We start from the raw sequence: 24436 nt of genomic DNA on the forward strand, positions 1-24436 counted from the left end.
TAGAAGAAGAGCAACTAAAATCAAAGCAGGTACAGGAAGGAATTAATAAAAACTAGAGTGGAAAGAAAATGAAATGGAACAGAAAAACAACAGAGAAAAAAATCAACAAAACCAAAAATTGGTTCTTTGAGATAATAAAAAAAAATTGAACCTTATACTAGACTGACCAAGGAAACAAGAAGAATCAAATTACTAAAATCAGAAACTAAAGAGATATCATTATACATGTTACAGAAATAAAAAAGATTCTAAGGCAACTATGAACAATATTAATTTATGCCAACAGATTAGATAACTTAGATTAAATGGAAAAATACCTAGAGACACAAATTACTAAATTCAACTCAAGAGGAAACAGAACACCTGAGTAGACTAATAACAAAGAGAATCAATTAGTAATATGACTGCAAAGGAATAAATAAAACTACATCCACTTGCAGATGAGATGATTTTGTATATAGAAAGGAATCTACTAAAAAGTTTTTAGAGCTATTAAATGAGTTCAGGAGGGTTCAGGATACAATACCCACATGTAAAAATCAAGTATTTCTATATACCAACAATGAACAATCAGAAAACAAACATAAGAAACTTCCTTTTATAAAGCCATGTCACTAAAACTAATGAATTACTTAGGTAAATAGGTACAAAAGTACTTAACAAAAAGTAAAGCATAAAACTTATACTCTGAAAACAGAAGTTCAAAACTTATACTCTGAAAAATCACAAAACATTGTCAAACAAAATTAAAGATCTTTAAAAAAAAAATTTCACACTCATGGACGGAAAGACTTAATATTGTTAAGATAGCACCCTCAAACTGATTGACAAATTTAATGTAATCCCTATCAAAATCCCCGCTGCTGTTTTTGTAAAAATTGACAAGCTCAGTCTAAAATTCATAGGAAGATATAAAAGATCTAGAATGGCCACAACTATCTTGAAAAAAAAAAAAAAAAGACAAAGTTGGAGGACTCATAATCCCAGTTTAAAAACTTGCTACATTGCAGCAGCAATCAATGCACTGTGATAGTGTCATAAGAAGTGACAAACAGGTCTATATGGAACAGAATCTTTGGTCCAGAAATAAACCTTTATGTTCACTGTCAATTGCTTTTTGACAACAGTACCAAGACAATTCAATGGGAAAAGAAGAGTCTTGTCAACAAACAGTGCTGGGGCAAATGGATATCCACAAGCAGAAGAATGAAGTTGAATTCTTACCTCGCAACTTCTGATCTTACACCAAAAACAACAATCAAAATGAACCACAGATCTTAATATAAGGTCTAAAACTGTAAAAGTCTTATAAAAATGTTTATAAAATTATAAAGTGTCCATGTAAAAAATGTGTATATGAATATTCATGGCATCATTATTAATATCTAAAAAGTGAAACCAATCCAAATGTCCATCAACTGATGAATGAACAGAAATGTAGTATATTCATATAATGGAATATTATTCAGCAATAAAAAAAATCAAGTGCTGAGATATACTTGCAATATGGAATAACTTTGAAAACACTGTGCTAAGAAGCCTGCCACAAAAGACTATATACTGTTTGTAGAATATGCCCAGTATAGGCACATCTGCAGAAACAGAAAGTAGATTAGTATTGTCTAGACCTGAGGAGTATGGGGCACCTGGGTGGCTCAGTCGGTTAAGTATCTGACTTTGGCTCAGGTCATGATCTCATGGTCTGTGGGTTCAAGCCCTGCGTCGGGCTCTGTGCAGACAGCCCAGAGCCTGGAGCCTGCTTTGGATTCTGTGTCTCCCTCTCTTTCTGCCCCTCCCCTGCTCATGCTCTGTCTCTGTCTCAAAAATAAATAAACATTAAAAAAAGAAAATTTTCTAGAGCTGGTGAGTGTGGTGGGGGATGGTTGGCAGTAATGGGGGGTTACTGGTAATGGGTATGGGTCTCCTTTCGAAGGGACTAAAATATTCTAAAATTAGGTTGTCATGATAGTTGCACAACCCTTGACTGCACTAAAAACACGTACACTTTAAATGAGTAAAATGTATGGTATAAGAAATACATCTCAAGAAAGCTGTTAAGAACTTAACTTCGAAGCATGATCCATTATATATAAATTCTGATCCTGGCAGAAAGGGAACTTCTCCGTGTTCTTACCTTGTGTGTCTGTGTCATGGTTTGGGAATTCTTGCAATATTTCAAACATTTTCATTTTATTTAGGCAAAGGACTATTAATTAGAACTCATAAATCATAATTTATAAAATTGGAAAGACTCAGAACTGTTCACTTAGTACTATATAAATCTAAAAGTTGGGGGGTGTCTGGGTGGCTCAGTAGGTTAAACGGCTGGCTCTTGATTTGGCTCAGGTCATGATCTCACCATTCAGGAGTTCGAGCCCCGTGTTAGGCTCTGTGCTGATAGTGTGGAGCCTGCTTGGGGTACTCTGTCTTCCTCTCTCTCTGTACCCACCCCGAAAATAAATAAACATTAAAAAAAATCTAAAAGTTGAGAGAAAGATATGTGCCATGTAGGAAAAAGAGAATATAAATCTTTACAATGCAAAAGTAAAAGAGAAATCATCTTTATATTATCTATGACCTTCTTCCAATTTTTTTTATTAAAAAAAATTTTTTTTACATTTATTTATTCTTGAGAGAGAGTGAGAAACAGAACACGAGCAGGGGAGGGGCAGAGAGACAGGGAGACATAATCTGAAGCAGGCTCTAGACTTTGAGCTGTCAGCAGAGAGCCCAACATGGGGCTCCAACCCATGAACTGTGAGATGATAACCTGAGTTGAAGTTGGGACACTTACAACTGAGCCACCCAGGTGCTGCGACCTTCTTACAATTTGTAAAAGCAGAGCTCAGCTGCCCTTTCATCTCAAATTTTAATCTTTCACCATTTCTTCTTATTTTTCTACTTACTAACTACTGCTGCTAAAATGTTTGGTATATTGACATTAGCTTAATATATACCACAAAAATGAATAATAAGATGAATAATTTCATCTCAAATTTTAATCTTTCACCATTTCTTCTTATTTTTCTGCTTACTAACTACTGCTGCTAAAATGTTTGGTATATTGACATTAGCTTAATATATACCACAAAAATGAACAATAAGGTACCAGAAAAAAAAAAAAAGAAATTAATGAACTTGCAACTTCTATGTGACCATATAAGAATATGCATAGCACTAACAAAGTATTATGAGCTTACTATTGGAAAATTCAAAGCAAAGTCTGCTAAGTTATAAGCACTTCTGAATCCCTACATATACACTGCAATAGAAATAATAATACAAATTCCGAGATTTGAAATAAAAAAATCCGGTGGTTCAACCATGAGGAACAGGAATCAGTTAATCTAGTCAAAGAAAATAAAAGATCTATAAATAGTCTAGGGAGATAAGAGTATAACTCAATGTAACTTTTTTGAGGTGCCTGGGTGGCTCAGTTGGGTAAGTGTCCAACTCTTGATTTTGGCCCAGGTCATGATCTCATGGTTTGTGAGATCGAGCCCTGCACTGGCTTCTGCAGTGCAGAGCCTGCCTGGGATTCTACCCACATCCTTCCCCCTTCCCCCTCCCCCCGGCTTTCTCTGCTTACCTTATCCTGCATATATATGCACATTACTTTCTCTCATAATAAACATTTTATGAAAAATAATGTAACTTTTCATTTTTTCTCCCTAGTTCATCAGACAAGTACAAGTGTACCTCAGAGATACTGCAGGTTCAGTTCTAGGCTACAATAAAGTGAATGTAGCAATAAAGTCAAATGAATTTTTTTTTGTTTCTCAGTGCATTTCTAAGTTACATTTGGACTATATCATAGTTATTAAGTGTGCAATAGCATTATGTCTAAAAAAGTACATACTTCAATTAAAAAAAAACCTTTATTACTAAAAATGCTAACCATCATCTGAGCTTTCAGCAAGCTGTATAACCACTGATAATGGATTACCATAACAAATATAATGAAAAAGTTTGAAATATTACGAGAATTACCAAAATGTGACAGACAGACATAAAGTGAGCAAATGCTGTTGGAAAAAATGGTGCTGACAGACTTGCTTGACACAGGGTTGCCACAAACCTTCACTATGTAAAAATGGCTGTAACTGCGAAGTGAAATAAACTAAAGCACAGCAAAATGAGGTGTGCCTATAATCAGGTTTGTCTACCGGTTTCTTGAGAAATAGCTCAAAATTCGTTTTAATGTCACATAGAGTGAATTTATTTGAACCCACTGTATTGAAAAAAGAAAGGAAACTGTTGTTTCTTTTTTAAAAAAGCAAACTAATAAATGGCATGCATTCATTTGGTATAGAGTATTAAAAAAAATGCTAATGCTTTCTCAAGTAAGATGTCCCCCATATAGTCAAGGTATATATAAGACAAGTAGTAGTTTAGCAGGAGCCAAGAAGTAGAAGAGCATAAGGTAACATAAAGAACCATGAACAGCCAAGACTGGCAGGTATGAACTGAGCTCTGGACTAAAGAGTCTAGTGCACACACTAGAAAGACACTAAGGAAAAAAAAATCAAAATTTTACTTTAGAAATATTATTCTGGTGGTGAGGACTGTTTAGATGGGGAAGTCAGGAGATGAGAGCCTATACTTAAGAGAGTTGTTATAACTCTCAATACTTACTCCATCTTTGGCTCACTATCTTACTCATGTTTGCTTGTGGCTACGTGTTCAGGGCCCCTTGGAGGTTAATATACATTCCTTAGAAATGCTTGCCAAGGCTGAGATGGCTTGTTTTGGCCTCTTATGAATCTGTTAGAGAGAACATTGTCTTTCCCTTCCCTGATGCACAGGTGGTATCACGAGGTCTAATTAAAGGTTAGCTGTTAATCAGGCGCATGCAAACAATTTAAGGTGCTTGTGAACCCTCTGATCTCACTACAGTGCCCTACTGCATGTCTCTTCGTTCTATAAAATTTGTGGACTACGGTCTGGACTTTGCAGAGAATAACTATGCAGCTGCTGTGGACTGTCCTCTGCTTGATCCCCCCGTGTCAGTAAGTTACCCCCCCAAAATTCTAAACTGTGTGGAGTCGCCTGCTTTGTTTTCCATTCCCAAAGGGCCTTGTTAATTTGGGGGATACTTTACCACCCCACTCCCCCACCTTCTAACACTCTCTTAAAATTAATAAGAACATGAATCAAGGGGTTGGGGGCAAGAGAAGCAAAGGAAAGACAGAGGAAGGGCAAGGGAAAGGAAATGGTCAAGTTTAGGTGACTGACACGATATTTCTAAACATAACCAAGAAAATTATGAGAGGATTTGATTTGGCAATGAAATGGTGACTTTGAAATGGTAATGAGGAAGCAGGTAAAAATCTGTAACATGCAGCTGCAAAATTATGACTGAGAATTGAAAGACAGGAGGAGTACATGGTAAGAATGGGGTTGAGAAGGTATGAGAGATATCACAATGAGAGGGATAGCTATGTTACGGGGTTAGGAGGTAAAAGATGAACCAGTGAAGACAAACTTGGAATAATAGAAAACTAGGAGTTGAACAAGGTAATTATAGTGTTACAGAAGCCAGGGGAGAAGAACATTTTAGAGAAGAGACAATAGTATTAAATTAGGGGATATAATACTCAGGGGGTTTTAGGGCAGTGAAACTATTATATAGGATACTGTAATGGTGGATACCTGTTACTAATTTGTCAAAATGCATACAATGTACAACACAGAGAATGAACTCTTCATGTAAACTATGGACTTCTGTTAATAATAATATATCAATATTGTTTCAGCAATTTTAACAAATGTTACCACAAGGATACAAGAGACAGAGAAAATTATGTGAAGGAGGAAGAGGGTGTGTGGGAACTCTGTGCTTTGTAATCAATTATTTTGTAAATCTAACTGCTGTAATATTTTAAATCTTTTAAAATGCTTATTAAATTAACTAAATTTAGTTAATCAGATAAATCAAAGGGCCTGGTGAGGACTGAGAAAACTTTAGACTTGATGGTCAGGATACTAACCTTCAGAAGGATAGTTTCTGTAGAGCAGTGAGGTCTGAGAACACATGATGAGCAAGACAGCAAAAGAGATATGATTCCTGCCCTCAAGGACTTGACCATCTAGTACCAAAGATAAATTATCATGGGGAAGAGTTAGGATACAAGAACTCACAGATTACCTAGAGAGTTATTATAACTATCTTGGAAAGAAGTAATAAAAATATCTAAGAAATAATAATAATATGGTGTGATAAATGCTATGACAAGGAAGTGTTACAGGGGTCTGTGAGAGCACATTGAAGGTCCAAACACGACTAGGGAGAAGGTAAAGAGTTAGGGGTAGTTTAGGGAAAGGATTTAAAAAAAAATGTTTAAGCTGAGGCTAAAAAAATCGATAGGAGCTATATACTCAGAAAAATTTTATACCCTAAGACTATTTCATTGTTAAAAATAATAAAACTTCTTAAAAACTGAGAACAAACTGAGGGTTGATGCGGGGTGGGAGGGAGGGGAGGGTGCGTGATGGGTATTGAGGAGGGCACCTTTTGGGATGAGTACTGGGTGTTGTATGGAAACCAATTTGACAATAAATTTCATATATTGAAAAAAAAATAAAAAAATAAAAAAATAATAAAACTAAGACAAATAACATTCAATTCTAGAAGAAAAAGAACAATATAAAACTTATAAATTAAGACATAATAAACAAAAATTAATGAGTTAAAAAATAGAACACAGGGGTGCCTGGTGGGCTCAGTCAGGTAAGTGTCCAACTCTTGATTTTAGCTGAGGTCATGATCTCATGGTTTGTGAGTTGGAGCCCCACATGGGGCTCTCCATCCTGCTGACAGTGCCGAGCCTGGTTGAGATTCTCTCTCTCCCTCTCTCTTGGCCCCCATTTGCTCTCTCTCAAAATAAATAAATAAATTAAAAAAAAAAAAAGGGCTCTCCCTTCTAAAAAAAAAAAAAAGAACATAATAGAATATAATACATGAGAAACTGTTTCTTTGGAAAGATTAAGTAGATTATTTGTATCAAGACAAGAAAGCCCACTGTAATCATGGTACATAATTAATTACAACTCTAGTTTAAAAGTTAGAAAATGTTGGGGCGCCTGGGTGGCGCAGTCGGTTAAGCGTCCGACTTCAGCCAGGTCACGATCTCACGGTCCGTGAGTTCGAGCCCCGCGTCGGGCTCTGGGCTGATGGCTCGGAGCCTGGAGCCTGTTTCCGATTCTGTGTCTCCCTCTCTCTCTGCCCTTCCCCCGTTCATGCTCTGTCTCTCTCTGTCCCAAAAATAAATAAACGTTGAAAAAAAAAATTTTTTTAAAATAAAAGTTAGAAAATGTTTAAAAATCATAAACATAATAATTTGTTATTGGATACACAATATAAAAAATATATAAACTGTAGTAACATCATAACCTAAAATGCAAGGAAGAAGTAAAAATCTAAAGTTTCAGTATGCTACCTATCAAGTTCTAATCAGCTTCAAATAAGACATTATAAATATAACATATTTTATATGAGCTTCATGTAACCACAAAGGAAAATCCTGTAGTAGATACACAAAAAATTATGATAAAGGGCTCAAACATACTACTCTAAAAAGTCTTTAGATCACAAATGAAGACACCAGTAGAGAAAGCAAAAACAAACTATCTACAAAACAGAAAACAATGAAAAAATGGCATTAGTAAGTTTTTACCTCTCAATAATTACTTTAAATGTTAATGAATTAAATTTGCCAATCAAAAGACAGAATGGCTGAATAGATCAGAAAAAAAAAGTGAGTTCCAAATGATATGCTGCTTACAAGAGACTCATTTTAGCTTTACAGACAACACAACACAGAGTATGAAAATGAAGGGATGGAAAACAATATTTTAAGCAAATGGTAAAGCAACAAAAAGAAGCAAAGGTTGCTATATTTGTAGACTGTGTGTTAAAAACGGTAAAAAAAAAAAAAAGTCACTACCATAAATGGGTCAATCCATCAAGACAAAACAATTATAAATATTTATGCATCCAACACTGAAGCACCTAACTATATAAAGCAAATAGTAATAGTAAAGGGAAATAAACAGCAATACAGTAACAGCTGGGGACTTTAACACCCCACTCTCAACAATGAACAAATCATCCAGACAGGAAATCAAGCAAGAAAGTACATTTGAACAGTACTACAGACCAAACAGACTTAACAGATATATATAGAACATTCTGTCCAACAGTAGCAGAATATATATTCTTCTCAAGTGCACATTCATTCTTCTCAAGTGCACATGGAAAATTACAGGCCAACATGATCTAGGACAGATCATGTGCTGGAACACAAATCTCAACAAATTCAAGAAGATAGAAATCTTATGTCATGTATCTTTTCCAAACACAAAGGAATTAAACTAGAAATCAATAAACAGGAGGAAAGCTGAAAAATTCACAAATACATGGAAACTAAATGACACACTCCTAAACAACCAATGGGTCAAAAAAGAAACCAACAGGGAAATTAAGAATATCTTGAGACAAACAAAAAAGGAAATACAACAAACCATAATTTATAGAATGCAGCAAAAGTAGTTTCAAGAGGGGAGTTTATAGTGATATATACATACATCAAGAAAAAAGAGAGGCGCCTGGGTGGCTCAGTCAGTTGAGCGTCTGACTCTTGATTTTGGTGCAGGTCATGATCCCGGGGTCATGGGATTGAGCTCTGAGCTCCACGCTGGGTTCTGCACTGAGCAAAGAGCCAGCTTAAGATTCTCTCTTTCTCCCCCTCCGCCCCTCTCCCCTGTTTGTGCTCTCTCTCTCTAAAATAAAAAAAAAAAAAAAAAGAAAAGAGATCTCAAATAAATAACCTAACTTTACACCTAAAGGAACTAGAAAAAGAAGAATAAACTAAGCCCAAAGTTAACAGAAGAAAGGAAACAATAAAAACTAGAGCAGAAATAAATGAAATAAATAGGAAAACAGAAAAAATGATCAAAACCAAGAGCTAGTTCTTTGAAAATATCAACAAGATTGGAAAACCTTTAGCTAAATAAACCACAAAAAAGAGAACCTGAATGAATGTTATAAACAAAGAGGAGATATTACAACTGATACCACAGAAATGCAAATGATCGTAAGAGATTATGATAAACAACTATACGCCAAACAATTGGATAACCTAAAAGAAATGGTAAGTTCCTAGAAATGTACAACCTACCAAGACTTAATTATCAAAGAACAGAAAGTCTAAACATGTAAGCAGATGGAAGCAGTAATCAAAAACCTTCCAACAAAGAAAAGCCCTGTACCAGATGGTTTCACTGTGAATTCTACTCAACAATTAAAGAAGTAATACCAATCCTTCTCAAACTCTTCCACAAAAGTGAAAAGGAGGGAATACTTCCAAATTCATTTTATCAGGACAGCATTACCTTGATACCCAAGCTTGTTAAGAATACTATAAGAAAAGAATATTACAGGCCAACATCTCATGAGTTCAGATGCAAAAATTCTCAACAAAATACTAACAAATAGAATTCAACAGTACATTAAAGGATCAAACAACATGATAAAGTAAGATTCATCCTTTGGATGCCAGGATGGTTCAACACATGCAAATCAATAGATGGAATACATCACATTAACAGAATAAAAGATAAAATTCACACAATCATCTCCATAGATGCAGCTAAAGAATTTGACAAAATTCAATATCCATTCATGACAAACACTCTTAACAAACTGGACAGAGTAGGAATGCACTTTAACATAATTAAGGCCTTATCTGACAAGCTCACAGCTAACATCATACAGAGGAAAACTGAAAGATTTTTTCCTAAGAACAGGAACAGATCAGGGTGCCCACTCTCATAACTCTTAATATATAACTGGAAGTCCTCGCCAGAGCAATCAAGCAAGAAAAAGAAATAGAAAGCATCTGAATTGGAAAGAAAGTAATACAATTATCTCCTTTTGTAGATGACATGACCTTATAAGAAAATCCAGAAGACTCCATAAAAAAACTGTTAGAACTAGTAAACAAATTCAATAAAAATGTAGGATACAAAAATCGGTCATTTTTCTATATACTAACATTGAATTATCTGCCAAAGAAATAAAGAAAATCTCATTTATAATAGCATCCAAAAAATTTACTTAGGAAAAAATTTAACCAAGATAAAAGATTTTCATAATGTAAACTTTAAGACATTGATGAAAGATATTGAAGAAACAAATAAAGAGAAAGATAACCTGTGGTTCATGGATTAGTATTAAAATGTTCATTTGATCCAAAGTAATCTACTGATTCACTGTAATCCTTATCAACCCAATGGCATTTTTCACAGAAACAGAAAAACTATACTAAAATTCATATGGAATCACAAAAGACCCAAGATAGTCAAAGCAATTCTGAGAAAGAATAACAAAGCTAGAGGCATCACACTGACTGATTACAAATTATATTACAACACTATAGTCATCAAATTGTATTGTAATAAAAACAAAGATCAATGGAACAGAACTGACAACCCAGAGATAAACCGATGCATAAATAGTCAACTAATATTTGACAAGGGATCCAAGAATACTCAATGGAGAAAAGATAGTCTCTTCAATAAATGGTATGGAGAAAAAGCAGATATTCACATGCAAAAGAATGAAACTGGACTCCTACCTTATACCACTCACAAAAACTAACATGAAATGGATCAAAGACTTAACATAAAACTCCTAGAAGAAAAATAGAAGGTAAGCTCTTTGACACTGGTCTTGGCAGTGATTTTTTTTAGACATGAAAGCACAAGCAACAAAACCAAAACTCCAAACCAAAACCAACACAAACAAGTGGGACTATGTCAAACTAAACAGCTTGTGCATAGCAGAACAGATGATAAACAAAATGGAAAGGGAACCTACGAAATGGAAGAAAATATTTGCGAATTATATATATGTATCAGATAATGGGTTAGTATTCAAAATATTAGTAACTCATACAATTCAACAGTAATAAAACAAGGAATGCAATTAAAGTGGGCAAAAAAAGAAAAGAGGACCTAAGAAAAATGGCCAAGGACTCAAAGAGATATTTTTCAAAGGGGATATTCAAATAGCCAGCAGGTACATGAAAAGGTGTCCAGCATCACTAATTATTGGGGAACTGCAAATCAAAACCACAGGGAGATACCGCCTCACAACTGTTAGAATAGCTATCATCAAAAAGACAAGAGATAACAAGTACTGGCAAAGATGTACAAAAGAGACAACCCTTGTACACTGTTGGTGGGAATGTAAATTGATGCAGCCATTATGGAAAACAGTATGGAGGTTCTTCAAAAAATTAAAAACAGAACTACTCCATAATCCAGCAATCCCACTTCTGGGTATATATCCAAAGGAAACAAAATTACTCTCTTGAAGAGATATCTGCATCCCCATGTTCACTGCAGCATTATTTATAATAGCCAATGTGTGAAAAACAACCTGTCCATCAACAGATGAATGGATTAAGAAAATGTGGTATACATGTACAGTTGACCCATGAACAACAGGGGTTTGAACTGTGTGGGTCCATTTATAAACAAAAATTTTTCAATAAATACAGTGCAGTGGTATAGATATATTTTCTCTTCCTTATGATTTTCTCAGTTAACATTTTTCCTATAGTTTAAAGAGTACAATATATAACACATACAACATATAACACATATGTCAGTTGACTGTTTATGCTATCAGTAAAGCTTCTGGTCAACAGCAGGCTATTAGTAGTTAAGTTTTGGGGGAGTCAAAGCTGTATACAGACATTCAACTGCACGGGGATAGGAGTGGGGAGAGTTGGTGCCCCTGACCCGTGTTGTTCAAGAGCCAACTAAATAATGGAATTCAGCCATAAAAAAAAGAAGGAAAGCCTGCCATTTGTGACAATTTAGATGAACCTTGAGGGCATTATGCTAAGTGAAATAAGTCAAAGAAAGACAAATATTGTATGTTCTCTCTTATATGTGGAATCTGAAATACTGAACTCATAGAAACAGAGAACAGATTGGTTCCAGGGGTGGGGAGGGGGTAAGGGGCAAAATTGGTGAAGGTGGTCAAAGGGCATAAACTTCCAGTTGTAAGATGAATTCGGGGGAAGTAATGTACAGCATGCTAACTATAGTTAACAGTACCGTACTATATATTTAAAGGTTGCTAAGAGAGAGGGTTTTTTAAAGTTTTCATTACAAAAAAATAATTGTAACATGTAACTAAAATAGATGTGTTAACTAACCTTATTGTGGTAATCGTTTTGCAATATGTATATTTATAAATCATTATGTTTAAACCATAAACTACCAAAATGTTGTATGTCAATTCTATCTCAATAAAGCCAGGTTGAAAAACTTTGAAGGGATAATATGGGAATACATAAATTAATTAACTTTTTAAAAAGAGAAAAAAAAAGTCCAACAAAAATAAAAGGAGAAAAGGAATAGGACAGAATTATGATACTATTACCTGCTAGTATGCGTTTTGAAAGTCTCAATGAAAAAGAGTTTTGTAAAAAACCAAAAAGATAAAATAAATTGAAAATGACCCAAGAGCTAAAAGAAAACCCAGAGACTAATAACGAGACAAATGGGAAGAATTAGAAATTTTACTAATTGTTCTAAATTTTCAAACAACAGATAATATTTATTTCATGAACCTGGCTATAGCCTTAATTCTAAAAACATAATAAGAACAGATAAAAATTTAAATATAGAGTATGCTTAGAAATGGACTATACACTAATTCAAAATGAAAATCTAGTATATTTAACACAACAGGAAGTCAAATGACCCAGTAGGGTTTATCCCAAGAATGCAAGAATTACTTAGTATTATCAATGTAGTGGTTTTAAAGTACATCAATTAGTTAAGAAAGCAAAACTATATGAAAATTTGAATAGATGCTGAAAAAGATTCCTTTAACAGGATGTCCACTCTCTCTTACAATAACTACTGAACACTGTAGGTGCAAGTTCTAGTCAATGTAATAAAACATGATAAAAACAAAAACAGGCATAACTCTTAGAAAAGAGATTATTTGTAGATAATTATATACCTAGACAGATCCTAAGACTGAGATAACTATAAAATGTTTAAAATAAATAAGAGAATTCACTAAAGTATCTGGATAGCAAAATATAATGGGAAATAAATTCTATTTAGAATAGTATCACAGCAGGGGCGCCTGGGTGGCTCAGTTGGTTAAGTGGCTGACTTCAGCTCAGGTCATGATCTCGCGGTCTGTGAGTTCGAGCCCCGCATTGGGTTCTGTGCTGACAGCTCAGAGCCTGGAGCCTGCTTCGGATTCTGTGTCTCCCTCTCTCTCTGCTCCTGCCCTGCTTGTGCTCTCTCTCTGTCTCTCAAAAATAAACAAATGTTAAAAAAAATTTTAGAATAGCATCACAGCAATAAAATAACCCTAAAAGTAATGTCTGGGCCCCAGAATAAATGAAAAACATGCCATGATTACTAATGGGAAGAATGATAACAAATGTGCTTATTCTTTCTATATGAAAGTTTTATTGCATATCAAAGCAAAATATCAATGGGATTTTTTTCTGGAAAACAACAGCCTAATTCTAACATGTATCTAGAAGAATAAACAGGTGAAAATATCTAAGAAAAGAAGAATATGTATGAGGAGGGTGAGGAAGAAGACTGGGCCTATCAGATATTAAAATATAAAGCTACAATAAGTGAAACACTAACATCTGCACAAAATTCATAGAAAAATCAAAAGAAATGAACAGATAGTTTTGAAATACACAGCTTACTATTTGATAAAGGAAACATTAAATCAATGGGAAAGGTATATATTACCAACAAATTACAGAGAAAGACTATTCTCCAATATTAATTTCTTACTGCATAAACTAAAACGTATTCCAGAAGAAATAAAGAATTAAATGTAAAATAATTACCACTCCAACAAGTAACTATGGATCTAGAAGGAAATATAATAGAATGTTTAGTTGATTTCAAGACAGAATTAATTCTTGAAGTATGATTAAACAATTGAAAAAAATCCAAAGAAAAAAGACTGAGAGACATAATTACATACAAATGAAAAACCTGTATGTTTTTGTTTTTTTTTTTTTAATTTTTTTTTCAACCCTTATTTATTTTTTGGGGGGACAGAGAGAGACAGAGCATGAACGGGGGAGGGGCAGAGAGAGAGGGAGACACAGAATCGGAAACAGGCTCCGGGCTCCGAGCCATCAGCCCAGAGCCTGACGCGGGGCTCGAACTCACGGACCGCGAGATCGTGAACTGGCTGAAGTCGGACGCTTAACCGACTGCGCCACCCAGGCGCCCCTGAAAAACCTGTATGTTAAACAATGTGAAATTGTTGAAAACTGATAGCCAAACAACTAATTGGGAAAACTCCCACAATAAGTACGAAAGTTAATCCTTATATAACCATATATGTAAGAGAGCTCTTACAGGTTAGAAAAATTCCACTTTAAATAGAAAAAGGACACTGAGAAGGAATTGGAAAAGAGTAAAATTTGTTACAAATACATGAAAAATATTAACTTTGTTACTAATAAAGAACTATAAATTAAAGAGATACCATGACCTGCCTCTCAAGCTAGGAAAGATTTAGAAATGTGATTAACACCTTGTGTTGGCTAAGTAGAATTTCTGTAAGTATTCTTATACAGTGTTGGTAGGAGTAGAAATTAGTACTTAGTGAAAGGTGGTTTTGCAATATATATGACCTGAAGTAAGTTCTTATGCTTTGATGTAATAATTCTATTTCTAGAAATCTATCCTAGGGCATGATAAAAACAACTTAAATGTCCAATAATCACAGAACTTGGCACCATAAAAAATTTTTTTTGAAAAATATCAAAATGGCTGAGGAAAATATTCACAATATGATAAAGTTCCTTTTAAAAAATGTTTATTTGTTTATTTTGAGAGGCTGGGGGTAGGGGCAGAGGGCAAGAATCCCAAGCAGGCTCCATGCTCAGCAAGGAGCCTGACACAGGGCTTGATCTCATGACTGTGAGATCATGACCTGCACCAAAATCAAGAATTGGATGTTTATGCATTTAAAAAGCTGATTGCCGAGGAGTTGCGGCAAGATGGCGGCTTAGGAGGACGCTGGGCTCACCACACGTCCTGCTGATCACTTAGATTCCATCTACACCTGCCTAAATAACCCAGAAAACCGCCAGAGGATTAGCAGAACAGAGTCGCCGGAGCCAAACGCAGACGAGAGGCCCACGGAAGAGGGTAGGAAGGGCGGCGAGGCTGTGCGCGCTCCACGGACTGGCGGGAGGGAGCCGGGGTGGAGGGGCGGCTCGCCGGCCAAGCAGAGCCCCCGAGTTGGGCTTGCAAAAGTGGAGGGGCCGGGCGGACTGTGTTCCGACAGCAAGCGCGACTTAGCGTCTGGGAGGTCAGAAATTAACAGCTCTGCTCGGAAAGCGGGAAGGCTGGAGGACAAAGGGAGGGAGAGCTGCTGAGCCCCCTGACAACAGAGCTCAGTTTGGTGGGGAACAAAGGCGCTCGCCAGCGCCATCTCCCCGCCCATCCCCCAGCCGAAATCCCAAAGGGAACCGGTTCCTGCCAGGGAACTTGCTCGCTCCGCGCAAACACCCAACTCTGCCCTTCTGCGGAGCCAAACCTCCGGCAGCGGATCTGACTCCCTCCCGTTGCCACAGGGCCCCTCCTGAAGTGGATCACCTAAGGAGAAGCGATCTAAGCCTGCCCCTCCTGCCCCCGAGCACCTTGCCTACCCACCCCAGCTAATACGCCAGATCCCCAGCATCACAAGCCTGGCAGGGTGCAAGTAGCCCAGACGAGCCACACCACCCCACAGTGAATCCCGCCCCTAGGAGAGGGGAAGAGAAGGCACACACCAGTCTGACTGTGGCCCCAGCGGTGGGCTGGGGGCAGACATCAGGTCTGACTGTGGCCCCGCCCACCAACTCCAGGTATACACCACAGCACAGGGGAAGTGCCCTGCAGGTCCTCACCACGCCAGGGACTATCCAAAATGACCAAGCGGAAGAACTCCCCTCAGAAGAATCTCCAGGAAATAACAACAGCTAATGAGCTGATCAAAAAGGATTTAAATAATATAACAGAAAGTGAATTTAGAATAATAGTCATAAAATTAATCGCTGGGCTTGAAAACAGTATACAGGACAGCAGAGAATCTCTTGCTACAGAGATCAAGGGACTAAGGAACAGTCACGAGGAGCTGAAAAACGCTTTAAACGAAATGCATAACAAAATGGAAACCACCACAGCTCGGCTTGAAGAGGCAGAGGAGAGAATAGGTGAACTAGAAGATAAAGTTATGGAAAAAGAGGAAGCTGAGAAAAAGAGAGATAAAAAAATCCAGGAGTATGAGGGGAAAATTAGAGAATTAAGTGATACACTAAAAAGAAATAATATACGCATAATTGGTATCCCAGAGGAGGAAGAGAGAGGGAAAGGTGCTGAAGGGGTACTTGAAGAAATCATAGCTGAGAACTTCCCTGAACTGGGGAAGGAAAAAGGCATTGAAATCCAAGAGGCACAGAGAACTCCCTTCAGACGTAACTTGAATCGATCTTCTGCACGACATATCATAGTGAAACTGGCAAAATACAAGGATAAAGAGAAAATTCTGAAAGCAGCAAGGGATAAACGTGCCCTCACATATAAAGGGAGACCTATAAGACTCGTGACTGATCTCTCTTTTGAAACTTGGCAGGCCAGAAAGAATTGGCAAGAGATTTTCAGGGTGCTAGACAGAAAAAATATGCAGCCAAGAATCCTTTATCCAGCAAGTCTGTCATTTAGAATAGAAGGAGAGATAAAGGTCTTCCCAAACAAACAAAAACTGAAGGAATTTGTCACCACTAAACCAGCCCTACAAGAGATCCTAAGGGGGACCCTGTGAGACAAAGTCCCAGAGACATCACTATAAGCATAAAACATACAGACATCACAATGACTCTAAACCCGTATCTTTCTATAATAACACTGAATGTAAATGGATTAAATGTGCCAACCAAAAGACATAGGGTATCAGAATGGATAAAAAAACAAGACCCATCTATTTGCTGTCTACAAGAGACTCATTTTAGACCTGAGGACACCTTTAGATTGAGAGTGAGGGGATGGAGAACTATTTATCATGCGACTGGAAGCCAAAAGAAAGCTGGAGTAGCCATACTTATATCAGACAAACTAGACTTTAAATTAAAGGCTGTAACAAGAGATGAAGAAGGACATTATATAATAGTTACAGGGTCTATCCATCAGGAAGAGCTAACAATTATCAATGTCTATGCACCGAATACCGGAGCCCCCAAATATATAAAACAATTACTCATAAACATAAGCAACCTTATTGATAAGAATGTGGTAATTGCAGGGGACTTTAATACACCACTTACAGAAATGGATAGATCATCTAGACACACGGTCAATAAAGAAACAAGGGCCCTGAATGAGACATTGGATGAGATGGACTTGACAGATATATTTAGAACTCTGCATCCCAAAGCAACAGAATATACTTTCTTCTCGAGTGCACATGGAACATTCTCCAAGATAGATCATATACTGGGTCACAAAACAGCCCTTCATAAGTTTACAAGAATTGAAATTATACCATGCTTACTTTCAGACCACAATGCCATGAAGCTTGAAATCAACCACAGGAAAAAGTCTGGAAAACCTCCAAAAGCATGGAGGTTAAAGAACACCCTACTAACGAATGAGTGGGTCAACCAGGCAATTAGAGAAGAAATTAAAAAATATATGGAAACAAACGAAAATGAAAATACAACAATCCAAACGCTTTGGGACGCAGCAAAGGCAGTCCTGAGAGGAAAATACATTGCAATCCAGGCCTATCTCAAGAAACAAGAAAAATCCCAAATACAAAATCTAACGGCACACCTAAAGGAAATAGAAGCAGAACAGCAAAGGCAGCCTAAGCCCAGCAGAAGAAGAGAAATAATAAAGATCAGAGCAGAAATAAACAATATAGAAACTAAAAAAACTGTAGAGCAGATCAACGAAACCAAGAGTTGGTTTTTTGAAAAAATAAACAAAATTGACAAACCTCTAGCCAGGCTTCTCAAAAAGAAAAGGGAGATGACCCAAATAGATAAAATCATGAATGAAAATGGAATTATTACAACCAATCCCTCAGAGATACAAACAATTATCAGGGAATACTATGAAAACTTATATGCCAACAAATTGGACAACCTGGAAGAAATGGACGAATTCCTGAACACCCACACGCTTCCAAAACTCAATCAGGAGGAAATAGAAAGCTTGAACAGACCCATAACCAGCGAAGAAATTGAATCGGTTATCAAAAATCTCCCAACAAATAAGAGTCCAGGACCAGATGGCTTCCCAGGGGAGTTCTACCAGACGTTTAAAGCAGAGATAATACCTATCCTTCTCAAGCTATTCCAAGAAATAGAAAGGGAAGGAAAACTTCCAGACTCATTCTATGAAGCCAGTATTACTTTGATTCCTAAACCAGACAGAGACCCAGTAAAAAAAGAGAACTACAGGCCAATATCCCTGATGAATATGGATGCAAAAATTCTCAATAAGATACTAGCAAATCGAATTCAACGGCATATAAAAAGAATTATTCACCATGATCAAGTGGGATTCATTCCTGGGATGCAGGGCTGGTTCAACATTCGCAAATCAATCAACGTGATACATCACATTAACAAAAAAAGAGAGAAGAACCATATGATCCTGTCAATCGATGCAGAAAAGGCCTTCGACAAAATCCAGCACCCTTTCTTAATAAAAACCCTTGAGAAAGTCGGGATAGAAGGAACATACTTAAAGATCATAAAAGCCATTTATGAAAAGCCCACAGCTAACATCATCCTCAACGGGGAAAAACTGAAAGCTTTTTCCCTGAGATCAGGAACACGACAAGGATGCCCACTCTCACCGCTGCTGTTTAACATAGTGCTGGAAGTTCTAGCATCAGCAATCAGACAACAAAAGGAAATCAAAGGCATCAAAATTGGCAAAGATGAAGTCAAGCTTTCGCTTTTTGCAGATGACATGATATTATACATGGAAAATCCGATAGACTCCACCAAAAGTCTGCTAGAACTGATACAGGAATTCAGCAAAGTTGCAGGATACAAAATCAATGTACAGAAATCAGTTGCATTCTTATACACTAACAATGAAGCAACAGAAAGACAAATAAAGAAACTGATCCCATTCACAATTGCACCAAGAAGCATAAAATACCTAGGAATAAATCTAACCAAAGATGTAAAGGATCTGTATGCTGAAAACTATAGAAAGCTTCTGAAGGAAATTGAAGAAGATTTAAAGAAATGGAAAGACATTCCCTGCTCATGGATTGGAAAAATAAATATTGTCAAAATGTCAATACTACCCAAAGCTATCTACACATTCAATGCAATCCCAATCAAAATTGCACCAGCATTCTTCTCGAAACTAGAACAAGCAATCCTAAAATTCATATGGAACCACAAAAGGCCCCAAATAGCCAAAGGAATTTTGAAGAAGAAGACCAAAGCAGGAGGCATCACAATCCCAGACTTTAGCCTTTACCACAAAGCTGTCATCATCAAGACAGCATGGTATTGGCACAAAAACAGACACATAGACCAACGGAATAGAATAGAAACCACAGAACTAGACCCACAAACGTATGGCCAACTCATCTTTGACAAAGCAGGAAAGAACATCCAATGGAAAAAAGACAGCCTCTTTAACAAATGGTGCTGGGAGAACTGGACAGCAACATGCAGAAGGTTGAAACTAGACCACTTTCTCACACCATTCACAAAAATAAACTCAAAATGGATAAAGGACCTAAATGTGAGACAGGAAACCATCAAAACCTTAGAGGAGAAAGCAGGAAAAGACCTCTCTGACCTCAGCCGTAGCAATCTCTTACTCGACACATCCCCAAAGGCAAGGGAATTAAAAGCAAAAGTGAATTACTGGGACCTTATGAAGATAAAAAGCTTCTGCACAGCAAAGGAAACAACCAACAAAACTAAAAGGCAACCAACGGAATGGGAAAAGATATTCGCAAATGACATATCGGACAAAGGGCTAGTATCCAAAATCTATAAAGAGCTCACCAAACTCCACACCCGAAAAACAAATAACCCAGTGAAGAAATGGGCAGAAAACATGAATAGACACTTCTCTAAAGAAGACATCCGGATGGCCAACAGGCACATGAAAAGATGTTCAGCGTCGCTCCTTATCAGGGAAATACAAATCAAAACCACACTCAGGTATCACCTCACGCCAGTCAGAGTGGCCAAAATGAACAAATCAGGAGACTAGAGATGCTGGAGAGGATGTGGAGAAACGGGAACCCTCTTGCACTGTTGGTGGGAATGCAAATTGGTGCAGCCGCTCTGGAAAGCAGTGTGGAGGTTCCTCAGAAAATTAAAAATAGACCTACCCTATGACCCAGCAATAGCACTGCTAGGAATTTATCCAAGGGATACAGGAGCACTGATGCATAGGGCCACTTGTACCCCAATGTTCATAGCAGCACTCTCAACAATAGCCAAATTATGGAAAGAGCCTAAATGTCCATCAACTGATGAATGGATAAAGAAATTGTGGTTTATATACACAATGGAATATTACGTGGCAATGAGAAAGAATGAAATATGGCCCTTTGTAGCAACGTGGATGGAACTGGAGAGTGTGATGCTAAGTGAAATAAGCCATACAGAGAAAGACAGATACCATATGGTCTCACTCTTATGTGGATCCTGAGAAACTTAACAGGAACCCATGGGGGAGGGGAAGGAAAAAAAAAAAAAAGAGGTTAGAATGGGAGAGAGCCAAAGCATAAGAGACTGTTAAAAACTGAGAACAAACTGAGGGTTGATGGGGGGTGGGAGGGAGGAGAGGGTGGGTGATGGGTATTGAGGAGGGCACCTTTTGGGATGAGCACTGGGTGTTGTATGGAAACCAATTTGTCAATAAATTTCAGAAAAAAAAAAAAAAAAAAAAGAATTGGATGTTTAATGGACTGAGCCACCCAGGCACCCCAATGATAAAGTCCTTTTTAAAAGATAACTTACTATGTACATATATATTACTGTGATTCCAGTTTTTTAAAACAAACAAATCAAATGTATGTCTATCAAAAAAGAGAAAAATTACATAAACAAATGTTAAGAATAGTGTTATAAATACAGTAAAACCTTGGTTTGTGATCATAATTTGTTCTGGAAACATGCTTGCAATCCAAAGCACTCGTATATTAAAGCCAATTTCAAGAACCACTGGCTCATTTATCAAGTTAAAATTTATTAGAAATGTTTGCTCATCCTGTGGAACACTCAAAGAACAAGTTACTTGTAATCCAAGGCTTTACTGGTAGATTGTTTATTTTTCTATTGTATATTTTCTATAATAACCAGAGAAATGAAACATTATTTTTAAAAGATTATTCTAAGAAAAGCTAAGAACAACAAAAACCAAAGAACTGAGTAAAGATTCTATTTTCTCATAAAATTTGGTAGTAAAAGGCATAAAAAAGATAGACTGTAGCTTCAAAGGATGGTAACTGAGAAGTTTTGTTTAAAGGAAGGTAACAGGTGTGCTGATGGTAAAGGGTAAGTAGAAATACAAGATAAAGATGGGATAACTTTTTGAAGATCCTAGAGCAGTCAGAAAAGGTAGTAAGCAGAAGTACAGATGGGGGAAAAAAGGCTTTTCTGAAACTGAAGGTGAGCAAGAAAAGATGGCTCAATACAGAAATTTTAAAGCAAGGGGCGCCTGGGTGGCTCAGTCGGTTAAGTGTCCGACTTTGGCTCAGGTCATGATCTCAGGGTTGGCGGGTTGGAGCCCCACCTCAGACTCTGCTGACAACTCAAGAGGCCTGGAGCCTGCTTCAGATTCTGTCTCTCTGTCAAAAATAAACAGATTAAAAAAAAAAAGGGAATTTTAAAGAGAGAAAGTTATAAGTCAGAGTTGTTTGATATGGGAAAGGAATGAATTATCTTTACTATGCATTCCTATAGAATAATGATGGCATGCGGTTGGCTTGATTCAAATTAGTTCCTTAATCGTCAGAATCACTGAATTTAATTTATAAGATGTGACTAATGTGTGTTAAAATGCGAATGTGTGGAGGAAGAAGAAAGGTTAGGAACTATTGTTCTACCAGACTTTTATATAAGAGGTCAAACATTTGAATTGAATCCTTAATGAGGTTAGAATAGAGATGATCATTTGACTATAAGGAAGGGCTTAAAAAACAAAGAAGCGGTTTATAATAATTACTCTGAGAAACAAGGTAAGAAGTAAACAAGGGATAAGAAATTTGCCGAACAGTAGAGAAGGTATTGATGAAGTTAAGGAGCATGAATCTACACTAACTCCTATATCACAATAGTTTGATCATTTTCTCTAGTAATATACCTCTGCCTAGGAGTATAGAAAGATGTTAAGAATGATTCCAATTGGAGAACTGATTGGAATTAATATATATATTGATTATCTACATACCTACATATATAAACTTAAATGGAAGAGTAGTTTTGAAAATGCCAGAAATAGTATTTTTATAGTTGACAATGTGCGAATTAGCTGGACAGGGCAAGTGAAATCAGAGGTTGGTGGCAGACTGACCGTGGAAACAGAAAAACCAAAAAACTGGAAACATGAAAGTACAAAACAGCAGCTGACAAAGATGTGAGAGAGTGAGAAATGGATGTTAAGTAGGTTGTGGATTTGAGATCTCAGAAATACAGGCATTCTGAGTAATGGTAACATTCAAAGCATCGCCTTATTAATGTGTTTCTAGTTATACTGCCCCAAAGCACTTACCCATAAATTTTATTTTTTGAGTCTAGAAAAGAAAGTAGCACATATACATGTCAACCTTATAGGAATTCCAGTTAAGTGATATTCTGCAATTTCTAGCACTGGTTTCCCAGAAATCTTGTCCATATACATCCCATATGCATCAAGAACCTAGATACCATTAAAATAATAAGAGTTTTACATATCAAAACCTACATGTAAATGGGTACATAATCCAAGAGCTTAATCAGAAATCAGATTTACAGCAATATAATAACCTACATCCATCTTTGTTCCATTAATATTTTTAGTATGTACTAGCTTGTATTCACCAGTCATTTCACTTGAGACCTCTGAGACTAATCAAAAAGGGTATACTTGGAATATCTACATACAGGAAAACCAAAGGACATTTTATAGTTTCAATTAGATTTCTGCAATCAAAAGAATTCTGAAATGCATAAAAAAGGGTAAACAATTCTGAGATACCAAATACTTTAACATAGCCCTGCACTTTCTTCAAAAAGCTTATTACTGAAAGGTATAAATAAATGAAATGTAGTTCTTCTCAGAAAGTTAGAAATCAACAATACAGTATTATTCACACATAAAGAGAAATAGCTGACAGTTGCTAGTTATAAATTTGAAGGTTCTCCAACAACTTACCACTGTCTGGAATCCAAGTTCCTAAGTTCTCTCAGTAGTTTCTCATTTTTCTTTAGGAGATGAAAGCTCCTCCTAAACAGAGAGATTTATAAACATTTTCATCACCTTTGCAGTGAACAACATGACAGTCCCGGAAATACTTTCCACTCTACTCATGCAACTCTTAAACACTTTTCTTGCCTTTTCATACTTCTAACACAAAGGAGAACAGACCCTAAAAGAAATGTAAAGAATATAGGTCATTATTTCTACTTAGGCCTTCACAGATTTCTGTTAGTGGATCATTATCTATTGGTCACTTCAATTTTTCTTTGCAGAAGCTTATAAAGCTCACATCCAGAAAAATGGACAAAAATATTTGTAGGTTCCTTAAGAGTTCCCTAAAAATATATAAGAAAGCTGCTCCTAATGAGAAATAAAATACTCACAAAATCTAAATCATTACCAAGTAAGCATATGGATTACCAAGGAATCCAGATGGAATTTGCTTTGCTTTCTTGTTTTACCTTATGGGTATTTTTTACACTATGAAGCAATGTAGAAATTTCATCAAATAGGTTCTATAGGTGCTAAATATGTACAAATTATATTCATCACATCAATGTTTGCTGTGGCAAAATATAGCTTCCCACCTTTCATTTTTTTAAGAGACAGAATATGGACCATCCTATAGTAAAAGAGAATAGAGTGCACTCCTGTGAGTGGCAATTACCTACGTTTGGACATACCATCAGACAAATTGTGTTCCTGACAAAATGCCTTTCCCATAAGGTAGAGGATACTCCCTTCTAATAAACGGAAGGATTTAAATTAAGTAAGATTATAAACACTGGTCAATCAAGTAGAACTGCATTTCAATGCTTCACCTGCACTTATTAAGATTTATTCATCCAGTGATACTTGGGCTCCCCTCTTACTGCAAATTGAACAAAAACAATAAACAATGCTGCTTCTTCCACTTCCCTAC

General features: G+C 36.5%; 1 protein-coding gene across 11 annotated transcripts in view; it reads right to left on the reverse strand.

The window, feature by feature from the left end:
- RALGAPA1 (Ral GTPase activating protein catalytic subunit alpha 1) overlaps positions 1-24436 on the reverse strand; it is a 277975-nt gene that overhangs the window by 72098 nt on the left and 181441 nt on the right. For all 11 annotated transcript variants that reach the window (XM_043556003.1, XM_043556001.1, XM_043556002.1 and 8 more), the window contains one exon: positions 23470-23541. In XM_043556003.1, coding sequence (XP_043411938.1) covers positions 23470-23541 — 72 coding nt within the window. The remainder of the gene's footprint in view (positions 1-23469; positions 23542-24436) is intronic.

This window comes from Prionailurus bengalensis, chromosome B3, assembly GCF_016509475.1.
Source record: "Prionailurus bengalensis isolate Pbe53 chromosome B3, Fcat_Pben_1.1_paternal_pri, whole genome shotgun sequence".
In the NCBI taxonomy this organism is placed as follows: Eukaryota; Metazoa; Chordata; class Mammalia; order Carnivora; family Felidae; genus Prionailurus; species Prionailurus bengalensis.